This window comes from Schistocerca nitens, chromosome 4 (genome assembly GCF_023898315.1).
Source record: "Schistocerca nitens isolate TAMUIC-IGC-003100 chromosome 4, iqSchNite1.1, whole genome shotgun sequence".
Taxonomy (NCBI): domain Eukaryota; kingdom Metazoa; phylum Arthropoda; class Insecta; order Orthoptera; family Acrididae; genus Schistocerca; species Schistocerca nitens.
The window spans coordinates 685,276,931-685,296,335 of NC_064617.1; the positions used below are offsets into that span (position 1 = coordinate 685,276,931).

The 19,405-nt window shown below is 44.9% G+C and overlaps 1 protein-coding gene across 1 annotated transcript in view; it reads left to right on the forward strand.

The window, feature by feature from the left end:
• LOC126252501 (pickpocket protein 19-like) overlaps nt 1–19,405 on the forward strand; it is a 150,639-nt gene that overhangs the window by 39,647 nt on the left and 91,587 nt on the right. The window contains exon 5 of the mRNA XM_049953396.1: nt 8,455–8,597. Coding sequence (XP_049809353.1) covers nt 8,455–8,597 — 143 coding nt within the window. The remainder of the gene's footprint in view (nt 1–8,454; nt 8,598–19,405) is intronic.

Sequence of the window (19,405 nt, forward strand, 5' to 3'; positions counted from 1 at the left end):
TGAAAAAAACTGAGTCTTACTGTGATTTAGCATCAAATTGTTTTCCACAAGCCACAAACTTATTTCATGAACTACATTATTTGATACTGTTTCAGTATTACACACAAGATCCTTCACTACCAAGCTGGTGTCATCAGCAAACAGAAATATTTTTGAATCACCTGTAATACGAGAAGGCATATTATTTATATAAATAAGAAACAGCAGTGGCCCCAGCACCGACCCTTGGGGAACGCCCCTCTTAACAGTGCCCCATTGCGACTGAACATCACTACCACTCTCAATATTTCGAAGAATTGCCTTCTGCTTTCTGTTCTTAAAGTAAGAGGCGAACCAATTGTAAGCTACTCCCCTTACTCCATAATGGTCCAACTTCTGCAGTAATATTTTGTGGTCAACACAGTCAAAAGCCTTCGTTAAATCAAAGAAAACACCTAGCGTTCGCAACCTTTTATTTAATCCGTCCAAAACCTCACAGAGAAAAGAGAATATAGCATTTTCAGTTGTTAAACCATTTCTAAAACCAAACTGTACATTTGACAGCAAATTATGTGAATTTAAATGCTCCAGTAACCTTGTATATACAACTTTCTCGATAACTTTAGCAAACACCGATGGCATGGAAATAGGTCTAAAGTTGTCAACATTATCCATGTCTCCCTTTTTATAAAGTGGCTTGACTACAGAGTACTTTAATCGGTCAGGCAACTGACCACTCCTAAAGGAAAAGTTACAGATATGGCTAAGTACTGGGCTAACATACACAGAACAATACTTCAGTATTCTGCTAGATACCCCGTCATATCCATGAGAGTTCTTGGTCTTTAGTGATTTAATTATTAAGTCAATCTCCCTCTTGTCAGTATCATGGAGGAGCATTTCAGGTAACAGTCTCGTAACACTTTTTTCTAAGAGCGCTATATGATTCTCTGTTGGGACTGGGTTTCTATTTAGTTCACCTGCTATATTCAGAAAGTGATTATTAAATACTGTACATATACGCGACTTATCAGTAACACGAACATTCCCACTACGCCCTGATTCTATATCCTCAACCTGTCTGTGCAGACCAGCCACTTCCTTTACGACTGACCATATGGTTTTAATTTTATCCTGAGACTTAGCTATTCTATCTGCATACCACTTACTTTTTGCCTTCCTAATAACATTTTTAAGCACCTTACAATACTGTTTGTAATGGGCTGCTGCATTTAGATTTTGACTGTTTCTAACGTTTTGATATAATTGCCACTTTGTTCTACAAGATATTCTTATCCCTCTCAGTTGAAAGTAGCAAACCTACAGAGTACATTTGTATAGATAGGTGTCGAATTCCGGACCATTAGCACGACAATCTGACGCCCTACCAATTCACTTAACAGAGAACTTTCAATTCAGACGTCACAGATATAGTTTGCCTATACTCCGTAGTTGTGGTGTTACTTTTAATTACCGTTTACACATCTTCTACTGGACGACAGCACACAGCACGAACTAAATCGGTGTTTTGGTCGATACTCCATCGACACACAACGTTCGGTAACGATCTGGGTGTCCGACATCTGGAGGTTTGGGTGTAAGAGGTGTACTTGAGGTGAGTTGTCCACTGACAAGGTATCGTAATGGCGCATGTGTATTTAAGGCCCACCCCATCGAAACCCGATGCATTCATTTTGTGACACAGGTGCAAAGGCAGGACGAGAGTGGTCCTTAACACATTGTTCGCAACAAGAATTCGAAGAGGATTTTTTAACACTGATACAAAACGTGCCCTCAACAAGCTCGATGATGTGTCTGGAATGAAGATAATTTGCACCCTTACCGCCTTCAGAAGTTTAAGCCCTTAATCCAAAAGATATTTCGCGTCGCAGTAACTTCTGCCAGTGGCTTCTGCACGAGTGTGCCATTCGACCTGAATTTCTACACTTTGTACTTTTTACAGATGAGGCATTCTTTACAGGGGCAGATGTGTTTAAAAGTCACAGTCAACACATGTGGGTACAGGAAAGTCTGCACGCCATCTTTGTTTGTTGTCAACAAGAGCGCTTCGCTGTATGTGTTTGGGCTGGTTTGGTAGGCGATAGTCTGATTGGTCCATAGATGCTCACCAGACGACTAAACGTAAACATTTATCTAATCTTCTTAAGGGAAACACTACCAGAGATATTAGAAAATGTCCCCCTCAACGTGCGACAGCGCATGTGGTACCAAGAAGATGATGGTGCTTCTGTGCAGTGTGCTCGCGTGGTGCGAAATCATTTGGACCACGTTGACACCCCTTGATTTGCTCATCCATGGACACCTGAGATCTGTTGAAAAACACCTTTCTAGAAGGATGAAGAGGTGGTAGCGCGAATTATGGCAGCCTATGATGCAATCCCCACTTTGCCAGTAGTGTTTCAAAGGGTGCTACAATCACTCAGGCGTCACAGCATGTGTTAAAGATGAAGGGAGTAATTTCGACCAGTTTTTATAAATGTTTGCAAATTAAGGTCATGAAACGACAGCCCCACCTCTCTTTTCACTGATGTCAAACAGAAGTTGAAAACGTGGCCCTGTAGATCTGCTACCATGTCAACTCGGATGGCGGGTTGTATGCCTACCTTCCTGACCGCGTGCAATACTTAAATGACGCCTAACAATGCGGACATGAGTTTCTAGGTGAAAGTTGCTTTTTATGACCCATTCTTCAGCCCTCTAATTTTTAACATGCATTTCAGAAACACATTTTATACGTAAATGTCCTTCCACATAACATTCATGCATTTTAACTGCACCTTCGCAGTGAAATTAGTCATAAATATTTCATTAAAATTTGATAAGAATAGCGATGCCTATACTTGCAACACTAGAAGAAAAATTGGCCAAGTGCGAATAGAATCGCAGTCTGAGGGTTCCGATCGAAATTGATTACACAGGGTGTTCAAAAAAAATTCTGATTATTTGACAGGTGGTAGTTCTTATCGAAACAGAGAAACTAAGTCCTAGCCGGCCGAAGTGGCCGTGCGGTTCTAGGCGCTGCAGTGTGGAACCGCGAGACCGCTACGGTCGCAGGTTCGAATACTGCCTCGGGCATGGATGTGTGTGATGTCCTTAGGTTAGTTAGGTTTAAGTAGTTCTAAGTTCTAGGGGACTAATGACCTGAGAAGTTGAGTCCCATAGTGCTCAGAGCCAAACTAAGTCCTATGAGTATCGTTTCGGAAATGCATATTTTCATGGATCCGGAAATTAATACTTTCTGTGATAAACGGGTGTTTACAGGTGTTCAACGTGGCGTCCATTCATAACAATGCACCCGTCTGCCCTCCGGCGTGAGGAATAACCCACCCTTTGAAGTAAACGCGGCTGTTGCTGCACCTGATGGTACGCGTTGAAGACGTGACTCTGTGGTGTCTGCACATCATTGATTGGCGTTGCGTAGACCAATTCCTTGAAGATTGTTAATATCAATGAAATTCTCCAACAGCCTTAACTAAGATGTTGTTTTATTTTATTTTATTTTGAAGGCTACCAGTTTCAGCATTTCAGTATACCATCTTCAGGCCCCATATGCATCTTTCCAAATAAACGATAATGTCATATAGTGCCATAAATCCCTGGATGTCGTGAATTCAATCGTTTCACTAGTGCTTCATTCGAAGATTTGATAGCAATTCAAGGTTTCAAATGAAGCACTAATGAAACGATTGAATTCACGACATCCAGGGACTCATGTCACTATATGACACTATTGTTTGTTTGGAGAGATGCATGTGGGGTCTGAAGAAGGCGTAGAGAAATGCCGAAACGGGTAGCCTTCAAAATAAAATAAAATAACATCTCAGTTACACGACTGTTCTAAAATTTCATTGATATTGTCAATTACCTAACCACCCGATGTCCCCTGTCCATGATGGATCAACAGGAATTCGTTGAAGTGTCCCCATAACCAGAAGTCTAAGGGATTGAGGTCTGGGGAACGAGCAGGCCAAAGTGTCCCCCCCCCCCTCGATGATTCCTTTGGAATTAACATGGTCAATTCCTAATCTCGTCCTCCACGAACTTTATTTCCTTGCCTCTTCTCAGAACGCACATCTATAACTCACGCCGCTACATAACAAGGCAGACCCTCACTCTGTCTGTTTTTGCAGTAGACAGATGTTGATTTAATTAATATCATTTGGTGTGGCAAAGCAGAATAACAGACCCTGCCAAAAGTATCGTACAAAATTCGAGGTACCTTTTTTCAATTTATAATAGCGTTATTACTCCCTGTGACATACAATGTGCCGGCCGTTATAGCCGAGCGGTTCTAGGCGCTTCAGTCTGGAACCGCGCGACCGCTACGGTCGCAGGTTCGAATCCTGCCTCGGGCGTGGATGTGTGTGACGTGCTTAGGTTAGTTAGATTTAAGTAGTTCTAAGTTATAGGGGACTGATGACCTCAAATGGTAAGTCCCATAGTGCTCAGAGCCATGTTTAACAAACAATGTAGACAATTTGATTCAAATTACTAAGTACAAGTCCAAAATAACCATTGCCAGAAAAGAAAATGATAAAGTAATTACAAGCCTACGCTTACGACAAGGCTGCAGTTTGTCTCGGGCACTTTTTGATATCTGTGATAAAGATTTGTCGAGACAATTCCTACAAGACATAGAATTTTACACACATCGCATTAACGAAGGAAATTACCTAATGAACAACGTCTTATAGCTGACAGCAGGGGATCGCTTCAAAAACCTGTCTATAAATTAAATTATATCTACTAACCCTTCGAATTTGATAACATTATTGGTGAAGGAAGCTGTGGCAGAAGTGGAAGTGCTTTAAGTATGCGACAAACCTTCACTGTCGTTCGGGCTCTACCTCTACGTGTGTGTCATCCTATAATTAACAGCCGAAGGAATAACAGGGATTTGCACCAATAGTGCGGCCATTTCTGCGAGGTTCATTTCGAAACTAAAGCTTCCTATTTTGTATGTTGTCTCTGAGAGTTAGAGCAAGACTGTGTTGGTGTAGTACTAATTGACGACTCCTCCCGCTAATATAATGTTGTCCTGCAGCGGACTGCAGCAGTAGGGGAGCATCCTAAGACGGCTTCTGACTTTCAAGTGCGTATAAAACATAGACGTGTCCTTGGTCCTTGAATTTGTCGATGCTGAACAAAACGCACCAACTGAAATCCGTCAACGCTCTCTCAAAGTGTATCTAGACGGCGCATTAGACGTGAGTGGTGTGAGGCGCTGGGCACTACTCAGCTGCCTTCCTTCATAATGAACAGGGTCTCGATCCACATCGATGATCGGCGGAATACGACGAAGTAAGTGAGTGCACAGATGAATGTCTGCTACAGTGGCTTAGATAAGACGTTACGTATCCTCGGTTATCGCTAGTGAGTGCGAGATGGGTTCCACGGATACATAAGACGAAAAATATCACTAAATGGAAATTCGTCTTGGGACCTGCTGGACCAATACTAGGCTCAAACCAACAATCTGACCACCATCGCCGGCCGTGGTGGCCGAGCGGTTCTAGGCGCTACAGTCTGGAACCGCGTGACCGCTACGGTCGCAGGTTCGAATCCCGCCTCGGGCATGGATGTGTGTGATGCCCTTAGGTTAGTTAGGTTTAAGTAGTTCTAAGTCTAGCGGTCTGAGTCCTCAGATGTTAAGTCCCATGGTGCTCAAAGCCATTTGAACCATTTCTGAGCAATTTCAGGTACCGATATTCTAGGGGACTGATGACCTCAGAGGCCATTTGACCACCATCAGCAATGCAGACGAGACATTGTGTCACCACTACGAGCCGAAATCCAAAAGACAGTACGTGGAATGGCAACATACAAATTCCACCCTTGTTCTATTCTAGATATTTCCTGACATCTTCGGGGTAACGGGTGTGTATCACAGAAATGGTTCAAATGGCTTTGAGCACTATGGGACTTAACATCTCATGTCAACAGTCCCCAAGAACTTAGAGCTACTTAAACCTAACTAACCTGAGGACATCACACACATCCATGCCCGAGGCAGGATTCGAACCTGCGGCCGTAGCAGTCGCGCGGTTCCGGACTGAAGCGCCTAGAACCGCTCGGCCACACTGGCCAGCTCCACCCAACAAAGAAGCAGTTCAAGACACAGGCGTCGGCAGGCAAAGTTATGTGCACAGTTTTCTGGGGCAGGCAAAGTGCGATTCCTTTCGAAATCTTCGACTATTAATTCAGAACGTTAGAAGACGACTCTGACTAGTTTGGAAGTCAGAATTTTCAGTCAGAACCGACAAGAAGGCAAACTTTCGCTCGTAACACGATATCGTCAGGCCCACACAACCATGGAAGTAACTGCAAAATTCTGTTGGATTATCCCACCACATTCACCGCACTATCTTAATTTAGCACTCTCGGATTTGGAGATCACTTCGCCCAAGCAACATTACCCCCCACACCATAACACGTGGAGTACAAAAACGATCATCTTCGACAATGTTCCTGGGTGCATTACGTGTTCGCACCTCGCACCAATGAGGATACGTCCAACACTGTCGAGCGCGATCGTTTTGGTAGTCCAGGTGTTATAATGCGAGGAGACATAAGATGCATTGGTGTTCAGACCTCCAAATCGTTTAACACCGAACACCCACCGGTCAATATTATTGTGATGCTGTACTCTTCCTCCCCTACGCGTCTTTTCAGGGGTGCATTATCGACGATAATGCGTGATTCCATCGAGCGGCACAGGTAGAGGAGTCTCGGAACGTGAGGATAATCGGCGAATGGACTGGCCTGCGCGTTTTCCCCGACTTAAATCTCATCGAGCGCGAGTGAGATGCGTTGAGGAGACGTATTGCGGCACGTCGACATGCGCCAGCGACCACCCAGCAGCTGTCATCCATGCTGGTGGAGAAATAGAGCGCCCTGCCACTAGAAGTCCTTACCACCTTGTGGTCAGCATGGGTATTAAGAACCATGTTGCTTTTTTTGTAGTGTGCAGAGGGCTATCATCAATCGTGGTGACTTAAGTGCAATTACTGTCTTTGCATACAAGTGTCATTTCTTTATTATGTGTTCCTTTATTACCTTCTGTACTATACTGTAGCAGTTCTTTCTACACAGGGTGTATCATAATTAATAGCGTAAATGCATACAGTTGAAAGTACACCATACTAGAAGCAAAAAAGTCTCACAAGGGAACCTCCCCATCGCACCCCCCTCAGATTTAGTTATAAGTTGCACAGTGGATAGGCCTTGAAAAACTGAACACAGATCAATCAAGAAAACAGGAAGAAGTTGTGCGGAACTATGAAAAAATAAGCAAAATACACAAACTGAGTAGTCCATGCGCAACATAGGCAACATCAAGGAATTTGTGAGCTCAGGAGAGCCGTGGCCCCGTGGTTAGCGTGCGTAGCTGTAGAACCAGAGGTCCTTGGTTCAAGTCTGCCCTCAAGTGAAATATTTTAATTTTTTATTTTCAGACAACTATTATCTGTCCGTCCGTTATGTTTTCATCACTTTTTTGGGAGTGATTATAACATCCACAACAAATCTGAAATCGGGCAAGGTAGAAGAATCTTTCTACCCATTCGACAACATATTCCTCTCATGTGACGCACATGCCGTCACCAGTGTCGTATAGAATAAATCAGACGTGTTTTCCTGTGGAGGAATTGGTTGACCTACGACGTTGCGATCAAATGTTTTCGGTTCCCATTGGAGAGGCACGTCCTTTCGTCTACTAATCGCACGGTTTTGCGGTGCGGTCGCAAAACACAGACACTAAACTTATTACAGTGAACAGAGATGTCAATGAACGAACGGACAGATCATAACTTTACGAAAATAAATAAAGTAAATTTGTCACTCGAGGGAAGACTTGAACCAAGGACCTCTGGTTTCGCAGCTGCTCACGCTAACCACGGGACCACGGCGTTCTTGGGCTCACACTCTTCTTAATATTGCCTATCTTACGCATGGGCTACTCAGTTTGCATATTTTGCTTATTTTTTTCATAGTTCCACACAACTTCTTCCTGTTTTCGCGATTGATCTGTGTTTCGTTTTTCAAGGCCTATTCACTGTGCCAACTTATAACTAAATCTGAGGGGGGTGCGATGGGGAGGTTCCCTTGTCAGTAAACATAGGGTCGAAAATGCATACCTATGGTACAACTTTCATGTTATTTGGCAGTTACTTTCGTCCTTAAGCTTCGCATTCCTGTTTGTATTAAAGAACCCAGTACCTTATGACAGATTGTGTTTTGCCTGTTCAAGATAAAATATCATATTTCTTCACCCAAACCACTCAGAATTTCATTTTCTTTTATTAATAAGAACCGTGTTTGTCTATGAATTTTACAAGTTAGCAGATTTAGTCGGTGTTAATTTTTTTAATAGCTTAAAAATAGCCAGTAAAATACGGTCGTGCTTATGCACTACTACGACTATACACGGATTGCTGATTGTGTTCTTTCAAATAGGTGATGCCTAAGTGCGAGGAGTTTTTCCACAATGCCTGCTACTGGCGTAGCGAGACACGGAACTGCTGTGATATCTTCGAAGTCCTGTTGACCGACATTGGATACTGCTTCGCATTTAACTCCTTATTCAACCACATGTCAAGGTAAGTTCGTCCCTCTTGATACAGCCTTGCGGTAAATTTTTCTTCTTTTTCTGTGCATTAGAAAATTCTGTCCTATTTCATTTACTTATTAAGTAAGTGAACAATAACTCTCCACATGTCTCGTAAGCACCCTAATCACTGTTATCTGATTACAATGATCCCTGCGCCTGACAGACGATAGTGGTTCAAATGGTTCAAATGGCTCTGAGCACTATGGGACTCAACTGCTGAGGTCATTAGTCCCCTAGAACTTAGAACTAGTTAAACCTAACTAACCTAAGGACATCACAAACATCCATGCCCGAGGCAGGATTCGAACCTGCGACCGTAGCGGTCTTGCGGTTCCAGACTGCAGCGCCTTTAACCGCACGGCCACGACGATAGTGGTAGCTTCGGTGTAGTTCCGTAGCCCTCCCCCGAATACAGTTCCACTAATTTACCGTACGGGATTCCGCAAGCACAACGTCCAAAGGCTCCCATTGAAGTTCACACTTCCATGTAGGCTATAATCGACTTGTAACGGTCGTAGCTACGCGTCTCTGAATTCGTTGGATGTCTGCTGTCATGAAACTTCCTGGCGGATCAGAACTGTGAGCTGGATCGAGACTCGAACTCGGAACCTTTGCCTATTGCGGGAAAATGCACTGTCAACAAACTGAGTAAGCAGCTTTTGCAACGCGGACGCTGCGAGACGTGCAGGAAGAGTCAGTGAGGTTCTGGAAGGTACCGACATGGATGTGTCGCCATGCCGACTGCAGTGGCGTGGTCAGCTGCGCGAGGGTTCTCCGTCGAGGATCGATGGCAGGAACAGCCCGACCGATGAAGTGCCACAAATTCTCGAGAGGGCTTTAAATATCTGGTGGAGTTTAGTGACCAGTGAAGTACGGTAAACTCATCCTTCTGCTCATCGAGCCAAGTATGTACACTGCGAGTTGTGTGACACGTTGCATTGTCTTGCTGGTAGATGTACGTGAGTACATGGCCTCAAGGATAGATGTATACTTGTGTTGATGCACTGTGCCTTCCAGGCCAACGCGATCATCCAGGAAGTGCCACGAAAGCATTCCAGAGACCATAACGCTTCCTACTCTGCCGTAGACCCTTCCGACGATAGTTGCAGTGTTTGTGTGGTGTCACCGCCAGACACCACACTTGCTAGGTGGTAGCTTTAAATCGGCCGCGGTCCATTAGTACATGTCGGACCCGCGTGTCGCCACTGTCAGGATCGCAGACCGAGCGCCACCACAAGGCAGGTCTCGAGAGACTTACTAGCACTCGCCCCAGTTGTACGGAAGACATTGCTAGCGACTACACGTACGAAGCCTTTCTCTCATTTGCCGAGAGACAGAATAGCCTTCAGCTAAGTCCATGGCTACGACCTAGCAAGGCGCCATTAACCATATCTGGAGAGAGTCTCACTTGTATTATCAAGAGAAATGTACCACAAAGAATTAAAGTTAAGTATACGAGAAGCTCCGTTTTTTTCTTTATAGCTTTCATCACGTATCCTGTTTCAGACTTGACGCAAGACGGCTTGAGTTGACGCGTGCCCTTTCGGCTACCTCCCTTGTGTCTAGACTGTCTTGTCTAGACACAGCAGTTTGCTTCCAGACTTTTAACGCCGTACACGCCAAAAGCCGTCTATCCGATGGATCACAAAGCGCAGTTCATCTGAAAGGCCATTCAGTGGACGTCCAGTTGAGGTACTGCCTTGCAAATTCCATCCTACGTCGCCGATCAACAGCAGTCAGTATGGGTGTGTGAACCTGGCGCCTGCAGCGGAGGTTCATATGCAGCAACGTTCGTTGAGAAGACGCTGTTAGTAGCCCCTCAGCTCATCTGGGTGGTCAGCAGCACTTCTCACGTACGCGTCACCTCAGCCGTCTATGGCCCGTGGAGCACCCCAGTTACCTCAGCGCCGGATCTGGAAAGCGTCATTTGACATGTACGGTATGCTTTAAACACAGCGGCACGCCAACGGTTTACAGATTTAGCCACTTCGGAAATGCTGTCACCCTCGGTCCGAAAGACAATGATCATGCCCTTTTGGACGTCAGATAAATCGCTCCGTTTCCGCGTTATGACAACGACTGCCGGCCGGAGTGGCCGTGCGTTTCTAGGCGCTACAGTCTGGAGCCGAGCGACCGCTACGGTCGCAGGTTCGAATCCTGCCTCGGGCATGGATGTGTGTGACGTCCTTAGGTTAGTTAGGTTTAATTAGTTCTAAGTTCTAGGCGACCGATGACCTCAGAAGTTAAGTCGCATAGTGCTCAGAGCCATTTGAACCATTTGACAACGAATGCGCAGGTTCCCGCGATCCCCGACACCCTTTATATACCCTCCACTGCTGATTCTGCCACATAACATCTGCGCTTGGTTATTTCACGTTGACGTCGAATATAGGCGATGGCCACGTTAATATGACTGAACCGTGCAGAGCACCTGCTAGCACAAGGCTAAGGTCCCGAGGTAAAGGCCCCAAGTTTGACTTTCGGTCCAGGGCAATGTTTTCAGCTGCAAGGAAGTTCATATTAGCGCAGATTGAAAATTTCACTGTTTGCTGTGACTTCTATTTGATAAGGACCCCAGACCCACGAGCGTAAGTCTGGAACTGGTCCCAGTAGCATTTTGTAAACAGATGCTCTGCCCTTTCCCAGACCCTTTGCTTTCTAGCAATACTTTCAAATTTTTAAACGACATGACGTGTTGCAGGTATAATCTACTGATCTCCTGATTGGCTATCAATGCCTTCGCTTTCCATGTTATGGGTGTTACCGCGCATTAACCAAAATTTAAAGAAAGCTGCCATTCATTACACCAAATGCAATTTTTGTCCAACGATAATATTTTTCTGTAGACAGCAGCATTCTCAGCGAACAATCTTGTAGCTCTGATGATCCTGCCTTACGAATCGTTTTTGTGTTTGGAAGACAATGGAGATCCCGTTACGCTTCCTTGGGGCATATACGATGTTACTTTCGTTTCCGTTAGGGGCGGGGGGAGATTGATTTTCTTCGCTCTGGGATCGAGTGTTTGTGTCGTCATGATCATTTCATTTAATCTGTTCTACTAAGACGCGCAAGTTACCGAAATTACGTCAATTGGAAAGCATAGGCGAGATCGCCAGGCCATTAATGCCATAGACCATTCCACTTTTTTTCGTTTTCCAATGCATGTCTAGTATAGCGCACAGTGTTCCCTTAATCAAATATTCATCAAGTCAATTCATCAAGTCAACCACACATCTCACAAGATGCCACCTCTGATAGAGTGTAGGTTGGTAGTTGTCGATGCTATACACCAAAGCTTTTCGGAAATACGGTGACACGAAAGTTCACCTATAATTAGTGTTTGCAAGCTGTGTTTAACGAGAGGGGTTTGTCCCAAATCTATACTGATTTTCTGAGGAAAACGTACTTTTCTTTCCAGGATGTCCCAATGTTTGTGCGTAGAATATGCTCGGGGATTCTGCAACAGAAGGATTTCATCGATCGATATTGGTTTCTAATTCACGGATCCCCTCGTTTTACTCTCACCATATGGAAGACTGTCTAAGTTGTCTTCCACTTACGTGAGACTATTCGTTTCGCGCCGGCCGCTGTGGCCGAGCGGTTCTAGGCGCTTCAGTCCGGAACCGCGCTGCTGCAACGGTCGAGGTTCGAATCCTGCCTCGGGCATGGATGTGTGTGATGTCCTTAGGTTAGTTAGGTTTAAGTAGTTCTAAGTTCTAGGGGACTAATGACCTCAGATGTTAAGTCCCATAGTACTTAGAGCCGTATTTGTTCCGCGAACGATTCCCGATAAATCTGAGCTAGGAAAAAAATGGTTCAAATGGATCTAAGCACTATGGTACTTAACATCTGAGGTTATCAGTCCCCTAGGCTTAGAACTATGTAAACCTGAGTAACCTAAGGACATCACACACATCCATGCCCGAGGCAGGATTCGAACCTGCTACCGTAGCAGCCGCGTGGTTCCAGACTGAAGCGCTTAGAACCGCTCGGCCACTTCGGTCGGCCTGAGCTAGGATAGAGGACAATTTAGTAGGGTATGCAGAATCGAATCTAGCAGCAATTTGGACAGTGGCTAGAGCATCGTTCACCTTCAGCAGCCTTACATGTTTCTCCAAAGGATATCACAAAAAGGTATGGACTAACATTCAGGAAATGTTCGTACACACAGGAGTAAAATTTGTTATGTGGATACGGGTCTGGAAACGTTTAACTTTCATGTTAGAGCACATTTTCTAGTTCTCTGTAGAATCACATTAATCGTGGGATACACTCAGAAACATAATGTGTAACTTAACCGCTTGTCTGCTTGTCTCTGTCTGAGCCAATCTTCCTAAAACTGTCTACCAGACACTCTCAAAATGATTACCACACAAACTAATTCCTTACTTAAACTCGTGTACTGTGCAAAACTCTGACTACATCGAATTATACAAAGACTAATACCATTTTCTCAACACTGTCTACAAACTGAAGCCAACTGTTTCCATAAAAATGCAATGCTGCCCTGAATGCAACCTGACGCCTGAAATAAATGCGCAACTGAACTTATAAAGAAATTGCTGACCATAAACTGTATTTTCACTTACCTGGAGTCTTTACGAGGCCAACGGCCTTGCCGCAGTGTGGTAACACCGGTTGCCGTTAGATCACGGAAGTTAAGCGCTCTTGGGCTTGGCTAGTACTTGGATGGGTGACCATTCAGTCTGCCGCGTGCTGTTGGCAAGTTGGGTGCACTCAGCCCTTGTGAGGAAACCTGAGGAGCTTCTTGACTGAGAAGTAGCGGCTCCGGTCTCGTTAACTGACATACGGCCTGGAGAGCGGTGTGCTGACCACATGCCCCTCTGTATCCGAATCCAGTGACGCCTGTGGTCTGAGGATGACACGGCGGCCGGTCGGTACCGTTCGGCCTTCATGACCTATTCGGGCAGAGTTCAGTTTAGTTTCGAGTCTTGACAAACATTTTTGCAAATTTCTCGAAAGCAGCACACACCAGACAGCGGCAAAGTAACATTAAAGAACTAAAAGTGAAATTTCCTTACCAGAAAGTGCAATATCCGTATGTACTTAATAAACTGAATGAAGAGTGGGAATTTTAAATGGCATGAAATGATTTCTGCTAAAATTCAAATGAAACTACTTTCATGAGCAGTACATTAAAAATCAGTTAAATGCTCAGAATTGTGTTTACATAACATGACTTAAAGAAATAACTTTAACCACGGTGAATCCCATCTTTCCATCAGAGCAATCTGTATAGCAATCCTTCTGTCTTAAATTTGTTACTACAATCTCAGTAACACAAAACAATGGTACGCATTTGCACGCTTACCTCAATCTATCAGCATTCCAGAAAGACTCACGAATAATTTCCTTTCCCTCTCTCTCCATAATTGTTACAAAAATATTCTTACTCCAATTCCATCAATCTGAAACCCCACTTTTAAAGAGCATTTCATGATTTTTCTTCAAAATACGTCTGTTCCACTTAGAATGCTTGTAATTTTGCTAGCGCTCTCAGGCTGAGACCGCGTAGCAACACAAAGATACTGTAGCAATAGTCAAAGATAACTCAACTACATGCTTTTGCTCTGTATGACCTATGCGTATCGGAAATACAGAAGCGTCCGATCTTACCCGTCGGCTTTGACCCATGACGTCACAAATACCGCGGAAACGACTATAAACAATTCCAATATGGCGGATATAAAAACATCGCATACGTATTGTAAACACTGAAATACACAAGTTTCACAAAAAGCCTAATGACTGTAACGGGACAAGCGTGGGAAATTAGGGGTTTTTGGGTGGGGAGAAACTAAATATACAGAAATGTAGCCACCGACCGCCATTCAAAACCACGCAAAACAACGAAATAAATCAACATCACAAAACTGACCAAATACCAAAAAACACATTCGTATCCATAATCGGACACTTCCCTTAACCTATATAGCTCAACAGAACCTACCGATCACATCCCCCAATAGAAAACTAAGAAACGAAAGCTTCCCTTACACCTACATACATCGGCACTTATGCAGTCTAGCAGGTACGGAAAAAATTTTTCATTTTTTTTCAAAATTTGATCATCATGTGTCGTTATGCGGTGGGGGGAGTCTGCAGTGCCCCCCCATCCCCCCACAGGCTTCATTAGTGTCAAATCAATATTTTCGAATCATAGGCGGCCGCTGCCGCGGCCGCATTCCAAAAAAAAAACTCCCAACCTAACCTCAAGTGGGCTACGCTACAGATCAATATGTTCATCAAATTGCTTCATATTACGTATACATGTTCATTAGTGTCAAATCAATATTTTCGAATCATAGGCGGCCGCTGCCGCGGCCGCATTCCAAAAAAAAACTCCCAACCTAACCTCGTATTCAGGGCTACGCTACAGATCAATGTGTAGGTCCCTTACGTCACGGGTCAAAGCCGACGCGTGAGATCGGATGTTTCCAACCTATACCCAATACACAAAACATACATAAATAACCAAAAAAAAAACGGAACTTACCTCAAAAAAGTTCCAGCTCCACAAACTAGATTGGCCACCACACACACACACACACACACACACACACACACACACACACACACACCAACGAAAAAATACTGAACTAAAATAAAAACCCAACCCACCCAAACGTCAACCCCCTCCCCCACAACTCCAAAATACAACACACAAACACTATACAACAAAATAAACCACCGAACACACCACCAAAGAGCACCACAAATAAAAACAAGACATCTACAAACACGCCACAATCGCAAACCAAACTCCGCGCCGTAATGACGTCACACACCACAACACGCTTACGTCACGGGTCAAAGCCGACGAGTAAGATCGGACGTTTCTGTTGACCCACATGCCCCTCTGTATCCGAATCCAGTGACGCCTGTGGTCTGAGGATGACACGGCGGCCGGTCGGTACCGTTCGGCCTTCATGACCTATTCGGGCAGAGTTCAGTTTAGTTTCGAGTCTTGACAAACATTTTTGCAAATTTCTCGAAAGCAGCACACACCAGACAGCGGCAAAGTAACATTAAAGAACTAAAAGTGAAATTTCCTTACCAGAAAGTGCAATATCCGTATGTACTTAATAAACTGAATGAAGAGTGGGAATTTTAAATGGCATGAAATGATTTCTGCTAAAATTCAAATGAAACTACTTTCATGAGCAGTACATTAAAAATCAGTTAAATGCTCAGGGTCAACAGAAGCGTCCGATCTTACCCGTCGGCTTTGACCCGTGACGTAAGCGTGTTGTGGTGTGTGACGTCATTACGGCGCGGAGTTTGATTTGCGATTGTGGCGTGTTTGTAGATGTGTGTGATTGTGGTGGCCAATCTAGTTTGTGGAGCTGGAACTTTTTTGAGGTAAGTTCCGTTTTTTTTTTTTTTGGTTATTTATGTATGTTTTGTCTATTGGGTATAGGTTGGAAACATCCGATCTCACGCGTCGGCTTTGACCCCTCACGTAAGGGACCTACACATTGATCTGTAGCGTAGCCCTGAATACGAGGTTAGGTTGGGAGTTTTATTTTGGAATGCGGCCGCGGCAGCGGCCGCCTACGATTCGAAAATATTGATTTGACACTAATGAACATGTATACGTAATATGAAGCAATTTGATGAACATATTGATCTGTAGCGTAGCCCACTTGAGGTTAGGTTGGGAGTTTTTTTTTTGGAATGCGGCCGCGGCAGCGGCCGCCTATGATTCGAAAATATTGATTTGACACTAATGAACATGTATACGTAATATGAAGCAATTTGATGAACATATTGATCTGTAGCGTAGCCCACTTGAGGTTAGGTTGGGAGTTTTTTTTTGGAATGCGGCCGCGGCAGCGGCCGCCTATGATTCGAAAATATTGATTTGATCAATATGTTCATCAAATTGCTTCATATTACGTATACATGTTCTTTAAACACGTATTGGTATTTGGTCAGTTTTGTGATGTTGATTTACTTCGTTGTTTTGCGTGGTTTTGAATGGCGGTCGGTCGCTACATTTCTGTATATTTAGTTTCTCCGCACCCAAAAACCCCTAATTTCCCACGCTTGTCCCGTTACAGTCATTAGGCTTTTTGTGAAACTTGTGTATTTCAGTGTTTACAATACGTATGCGATGTTTTTATATCCGCCATATTGGAATTGTTTATACTCGTTTCCGCGGTATTTGTGACGTCATGGGTCAAAGCCGACGGGTAAGATCGGACGCTTCTGTATTTCCAATGCTCAGAATTGTGTTTACATAACATGACTTAAAGAAATAACTTTAACCACGGTGAATCCCATCTTTCCATCAGAGCAATCTGTATAGCAATCCTTCTGTCTTAAATTTGTTACTACAATCTCAGTAACACAAAACAATGGTACGCATTTGCACGCTTACCTCAATCTATCAGCATTCCAGAAAGACTCACGAATAATTTCCTTTCCCTCTCTCTCCATAATTGTTACAAAAATATTCTTACTCCAATTCCATCAATCTGAAACCCCACTTTTAAAGAGCATTTCATGATTTTTCTTCAAAATACGTCTGTTCCACTTAGAATGCTTGTAATTTTGCTAGCGCTCTCAGGCTGAGACCGCGTAGCAACACAAAGATACTGTAGCAATAGTCAAAGATAACTCAACTACATGCTTTTGCTCTGTATGACCTATGCGTATCGATTTTTACGTAAGGAACAGAACTGACAGAGTATTCAAAATAATATGAATACCTCTCAATGGTATTAGCATTATATGAATTGTTTTCTTACATGAAACGATCCGCAGTTGGTTTTCGACGCACAGAAAAATGAAGCAACGAAGAAACGAAGATTGAGTTTAAAGTCCCATCGACAGCGAGGTCATTGTACATGGAGCACAAGCTCCGATTACGAAAGAATGGCGAATAAAATTGGCCACGCTCTTTTCAAAGGAAACATTACAGCATTTGGCTCGAGAGACTTAAGGAAATCCCGGAAAACTTAAATCTGGATGGAAGGACGGGGACATCGAAACGTGGCCCTCCAGATTCCTTGGCCTCCATGTTCTTCATACCTAATCCATTAGACTTTTATTTGTGAAGGCGTTTCAGAGCTGTTGTGTAAGGAACCCCAGTACACGACGTAGAGTGTTCGTGCCCGCATTGTGGAGGGCTGTGAAACAATACGCAATTGTCCAGTGATACATCAGGCATCAGTGGTTCAATGCGATAGCGAAAGGAGGGAAGTTCAACATTTCCTTTATTAAATTGTTTCATATCGTTCTGATAGGTTCTTTCCCTGCGTGTGTCGCATGATTGGCATGTTCAAGAGTTGTAAAATCTGAGTTCTAACATGGAAATAAACCGTTTCCGAAGCTATGTCCATATAACGTAGGTTCTTTCTGTACGTGTTAGGAACGTTTCCTAAAAGTTTGGCCACACCTTTCTATTACACCCCGTTGATGAGTGTATGCGATAACCGGAGTATCGTCAAATATTAATATACACTCCTGGAAATGGAAAAAAGAACACATTGACACCGGTGTGTCAGACCCACCATACTTGCTCCGGACACTGCGAGAGGGCTGTACAAGCAATGATCACACGCACGGCACAGCGGACACACCAGGAACCGCGGTGTTGGCCGTCGAATGGCGCTAGCTGCGCAGCATTTGTGCACCGCCGCCGTCAGTGTCAGCCAGTTTGGCGTGGCATACGGAGCTCCATCGCAGTCTTTAACACTGGTAGCATGCCGCGACAGCGTGGACGTGAACCGTATGTGCAGTTGACGGACTTTGAGCGAGGGCGTATAGTGGGCATGCGGGAGGCCGGGTGGACGTACCGCCGAATTGCTCAACACGTGGGGCGTGAGGTCTCCACAGTACATCGATGTTGTCGCCAGTGGTCGGCGGAAGGTGCACGTGCCCGTTGACCTGGGACCGGACCGCAGCGACGCACGGATGCACGTCAAGACCGTAGGATCCTACGCAGTGCCGTAGGGGACCGCACCGCCACTTCCCAGCAAATTAGGGACACTGTTGCTCCTGGGGTATCGGCGAGGACCATTCGCAACCGTCTCCATGAAGCTGGGCTACGGTCCCGCACACCGTTAGGCCGTCTTCCGCTCACGCCCCAACATCGTGCAGCCCGCCTCCAGTGGTGTCGCGACAGGCGTGAATGCCGGCCGCGGTGGTCTAGCGGTTCTAGGCGCTCAGTCCGGAGCCGCGCGACTGCTGCGGTCGCAGGTTCGAATCCTGCCTCGGGCATGGATGTGTGTGATGTCCTTAGGTTAGTTAGGTTTAAGTAGTTCTAAGTTCTAGGGGACTTATGACCTCAGCAGTTGAGTCCCATAGTGCTCAGAGCCATTTGAACCATTTGAACAGGCGTGAATGGAGGGACGAATGGAGACGTGTTGTCTTCAGCGATGAGAGTCGCTTCTGCCTTGGTGCCAATGATGGTCGTATGCGTGTTTGGCGCCGTGCAGGTGAGCGCCACAATCAGGACTGCATACGACCGAGGCAAACAGGGCCAACACCCGGCATCATGGTGTGGGGAGCGATCTCCTACACTGGCCGTACACCATTGGTGATCGTCGAGGGGACACTGAATAGTGCACGGTACATCCAAACCGTCATCGAACCCATCGTTCTACCATTCCTAGACCGGCAAGGGAACTTGCTGTTCCAACAGGACAATGCACGTCCGCATGTATCCCGTGCCACCCAACGTGCTCTAGAAGGTGTAAGTCAACTACCCTGGCCAGCACGATCTCCGGATCTGTCCCCCATTGAGCATGTTTGGGACTGGATGAAGCG